At 48.7% G+C, this 3,895-nt stretch overlaps 1 protein-coding gene across 1 annotated transcript in view; it reads left to right on the top strand.

Annotated features, from left to right (window-relative positions):
* The first annotated feature begins 499 nt into the window (after nt 1-499).
* VHL (von Hippel-Lindau tumor suppressor) overlaps nt 500-3,895 on the top strand; it is a 7,830-nt gene continuing 4,434 nt past the window's right edge. Inside the window, exon 1 of the mRNA XM_040628466.1 lies at nt 500-1,226. Within this exon, the coding sequence (XP_040484400.1) occupies nt 887-1,226 (340 nt within the window). The 5' untranslated portion in view covers nt 500-886. The remainder of the gene's footprint in view (nt 1,227-3,895) is intronic.

The following is a 3,895-nucleotide window of genomic DNA, read 5'->3' as shown; positions in this document are numbered from 1 at the left end:
TGTGAATTTCAGAGAGCACATAGACTGCAGTGTCAAGTGTTATTCCCCTTTCAATTTCCTTTAATCCTTCTGATTATGTCCAGAAGAAAGTTGGTTTGACAACTAACCCTTGGCATTTAATATCTAACACTTGGCTCGGCCATGGGATCAAGAAAGAGCAGGCTCAAAGCTTTTAACAGACCATAGATAAAATTTAATAACTGTTGTTTTGTTTCCTTTGAACTTAGTTCCACTGAACTCTTCTGTGACAAATGAGAGCGACTTTCCATTTACGGTAGTAACATAAAATTTCTTAAACTTGTTCAACTGCTTTGCGTACGTGCAGAATACCTTTAAAGGAGGTATAAAAAACTGGTAGTACTTCTCGCCTCCTCGGACTTTTCCTGGGTGGCTGGGGGAAACCAGGACGAGACGGAAATTTTGTGACTTTATTATACTCGTCTATACAAAATTCGAGTTTTGTGACCCAAATGTAGACAAAACGAACGAGAAAATTATTAAATAATAGCGCATATAGTAGGGAGAATATGGCAAAAACCATGACGGTATCAAGAGAATGAATGAAGCTAAGGAAAAACTGTGTCAAAAACTTACTGGTGCGAGAAAAAAAAAATCCACTTTATAGAGGAAACCCGCGGGTGAAGAAGTGGCCTGACACCAATCGCCGCCGCCTGGATGCTCGGTTCCCGCGCCTGGCGGTCCTACCTGCGCTTGCGCACAGTTTCAAGCCCGCCATTTCTGCCACAGTATTCCATCCCCGACCGAGAGCGCGCGAACACAGCGCGCACGCTTGCGGGGACGCGCACGCACGCACGCCCGGCCCCGCCTCGTGAGGCCCGCAAATCCCGAGGCGGCGAGGCTCGGGTTGTCTAGACTCCGGGAGGTAATGCCCCGGAAGGCAGGGAACGTGGAAGAGGCCGAGGCGAGTGCGGAGGAGGTGGGCGCCGAGGAGGTGGGCCCTGAAGAGTACGGCGGGGAGGAGTCGGGCGCTGAGGAGTCCGGGCCGGAAGAGTCTGACCCAGAGGAGCCGCGCGCTGAGGAGGAGATGGAGGCCGGGCAGCCGCGGCCGGTGCTGCGCTCAGTGAACTCCTGTGAGCCGTCCCAGGTCATCTTCTGCAACCGCAGCCCGCGCGTCGTGCTGCCGGTGTGGCTCAACTTCGACGGCGAGCCGCAGCCCTACCCGACGCTGCCGCCGGGCACGGGCCGCCGCATCCACAGCTACCGAGGTAGGCGGGCTGGCGTCGCCCTGGCCTGGCCCGGCCCAGCCCGACCGCGCCTCCCCCTCCGTCCCGGGGCGCCGGGAGCGCCTGCTGGTGCCCCTGAGAGGTTGTGACAGATCCAGGTTGACGCTGCTAGTAAGTGGCAGCTAATTCTCTATAGGACTGAGTAATTTTCCTGTGAGGTGACTTGTTCCCCTTACACGTGTCTTTACCATCAAAAGTGCTCGCTACCTAATGCCCGTTAGCTCAGTACGTGAATGGAGAATCTCACACTCCCCGGTGTCCGCAGTGGGCCAGGTCCGCGAAGGGTCCCTGCCTTCAGCGAGAACACAGTCCGGGGGCGGGGACGCACGAATGCCTACACAGGTAACAAGCCAGTGTCCCAGTCGCTGCGAGAGGAATGGAGCACCGCGGAGAGTGGGAGCTTGGAGCGAGCACCTGCGCAGTGAAGGGTGTGTGTGTGTGTGTGTGTGTGTGTGGAATGGAGCACAGCGGAGAGTGGGAGCTTGGAGGGAGCACTTGCGCAGTGAACTGTGTGTGTGTGTGTGTGTGTGTGTGTGTGTGTGGAATGGAGCACAGCGGAGAGTGGGAGCTTGGAGCGAGCACCTGCGCAGTGAAGGGTGTGTGTGTGTGTGTGTGTGTGTGTGTGTGTGTGTGTGTAGTTTCACTTAGAGCTTCCCAGAGCAGAAGAAAGGGAGGCCCGCCGGATGCAAAGGGGCTAACCGACCCAAGACAGGAGTTGAAAGTTGTAGCCAGAGAGAACCGCATGGGCTAACAACACCTGGAGTTTTGGGTGAAGAAGGTACAGAATGGTGGGAGAGGAAGCCTGGAAGATGATTTTTGCCCCTGGGGAGAGAGGGGTCTTTGCGTTTTTAAGTGAGGAAATGACAGTGACAGATTTTAATCCTGAAATGCTCCCCCTGGGTTGCAAAGTGGTTTGGAGAGGGAAGACTGCTGGTGAGAAGCCAGTTAGGAAGCTGCTGGTGAGGGATAACTAGGCCTTATACCTAAGGAGGCAGTAATCTTCCCAAAGCTTTCAAAAGAGAAGTGGTACTCCGTTAATTTTCACAGCCATCCTGGGAGGATCCCAGTGGATCCTTTAATGCCTTGAGAGGAGCGTACTCAGAAATGCTTCTCAAATTTTTACACCAAACTTCCCTTGATATTATATGAGGGAGAACACAGTTCTTCCAGGGATCAACATTTCTGTAATCTCCTATTTTATCTAAGATATTGTGTGAATTTTGTATTCTTCCCCAAATCTGTGCCTGATTTAATATAAAATTTTTAAAAATTACTATGTGAACATACTTAATGTCACTGAACTATACACTTAAAAATGGTCAATTTTGGGGGCGCCTGGGTGGCTCAGTCGTTAAGCGTCTGCCTTCGGCTCGGCGTCATCCCGGCACTCTGGATCGAGCCCCACATCAGGCTTCTCCGCTGGGAGCCTGCTTCTTCCTCTCCCACTCCCCCTGCCTGTGTTCCCTCTCTCGCTGGCTGTCTCTCTCTCTGTGTCAAATAAATAAATCTTAAAAAAAAAAAGGTCAATTTTATGTATGTTTTATCATAATAAAAATAATTACTTACCAGTTTACATTTCTTTTTCCCACCAAATCTTCAAGTAAGTTTGTGCCCCAGGAACACATGATGTATTTAATTAATTAATTAGCTAAGTAATTAATTTTTAATGATGTATTTATTCAGACACTATCTCTACCTCCCTTAACAGAATGTTAGATCTGGGGGGGGGGGTTCCCTCCTTCTTCCCCTCCCTCTTTTTTTTTTTTTTGCATATGATGTATTTGTTTCTTTTTTTTTTTTTTTTTAAGATTTTATTTATTTATTTGACAGAGACAGCCAGTGAGAGAGGGAACACAAGCAGGGGGAGTGGGAGAGGAAGAAGCAGGCTCACAGCGGAGGAGCCTGACGTGGGGCTCGATCCCATAACGCTGGGATCACGCCCTGAGCCGAAGGCAGACGCTTAACGACTGCGCCACCCAGGCGCCCCAATGATGTATTTGTTTCTTAAATTCAAGTATAATATACATACAATAAAATGTACGGATCTTAAGAGTTTGATGTGTTTTTGATAAATACAGCAACACCTAGGTCAAATTCTAGATTAGAACATTTCCATCACTTCAGAAAGTTCCCTCCTGCCCCTTTCCACTCAGTTCTCTCCCTCCCAGAGGCAACCATTCTTTTGGTTTTTCACACCATAGATGAGTTGCATCTTTTCCTGTAGAACATACCCTTTTCTGTCTGGCTTCTTTTTCTCAACATGATATTTTTGCACCTTCTTGTTCTAGAGAAGCACAGATATAAGGAGCTGGTGAAGTTCTTTCTTTTAGTTTGCAGTGTTTGGTGTGATATGCAGTTCATATACTTTGCTTTTTGACCATGGTAGCAGAAAAGGCATGGTATTTGGAACCTCAAGTACATGCTCTTTTTTCCTTACTCTCCCTTGTTCCCTTGAGCAAGTCACTTGGCTTTTTTAGACCTATTTTCTCATATATAAATAGATCTGTTGTGAGGATTAAATAGGATAATATCGGAAGGGCTTTGTCCGATATTTAACATAATGAGAGGCAAGTACTTCAGTGTCAGTCCAGGAAGGTGAAGGAAGTGGGTGTGTGGATACATAACAGCCTCTGCTTGTTTTAACAGATGAC

This window comes from Ursus maritimus, unplaced genomic scaffold (assembly GCF_017311325.1).
Source record: "Ursus maritimus isolate PB19 unplaced genomic scaffold, ASM1731132v1 scaffold_14, whole genome shotgun sequence".
Classification (NCBI taxonomy): domain Eukaryota; kingdom Metazoa; phylum Chordata; class Mammalia; order Carnivora; family Ursidae; genus Ursus; species Ursus maritimus.
This window is presented reverse-complemented; position numbering and strand designations above follow the sequence as displayed.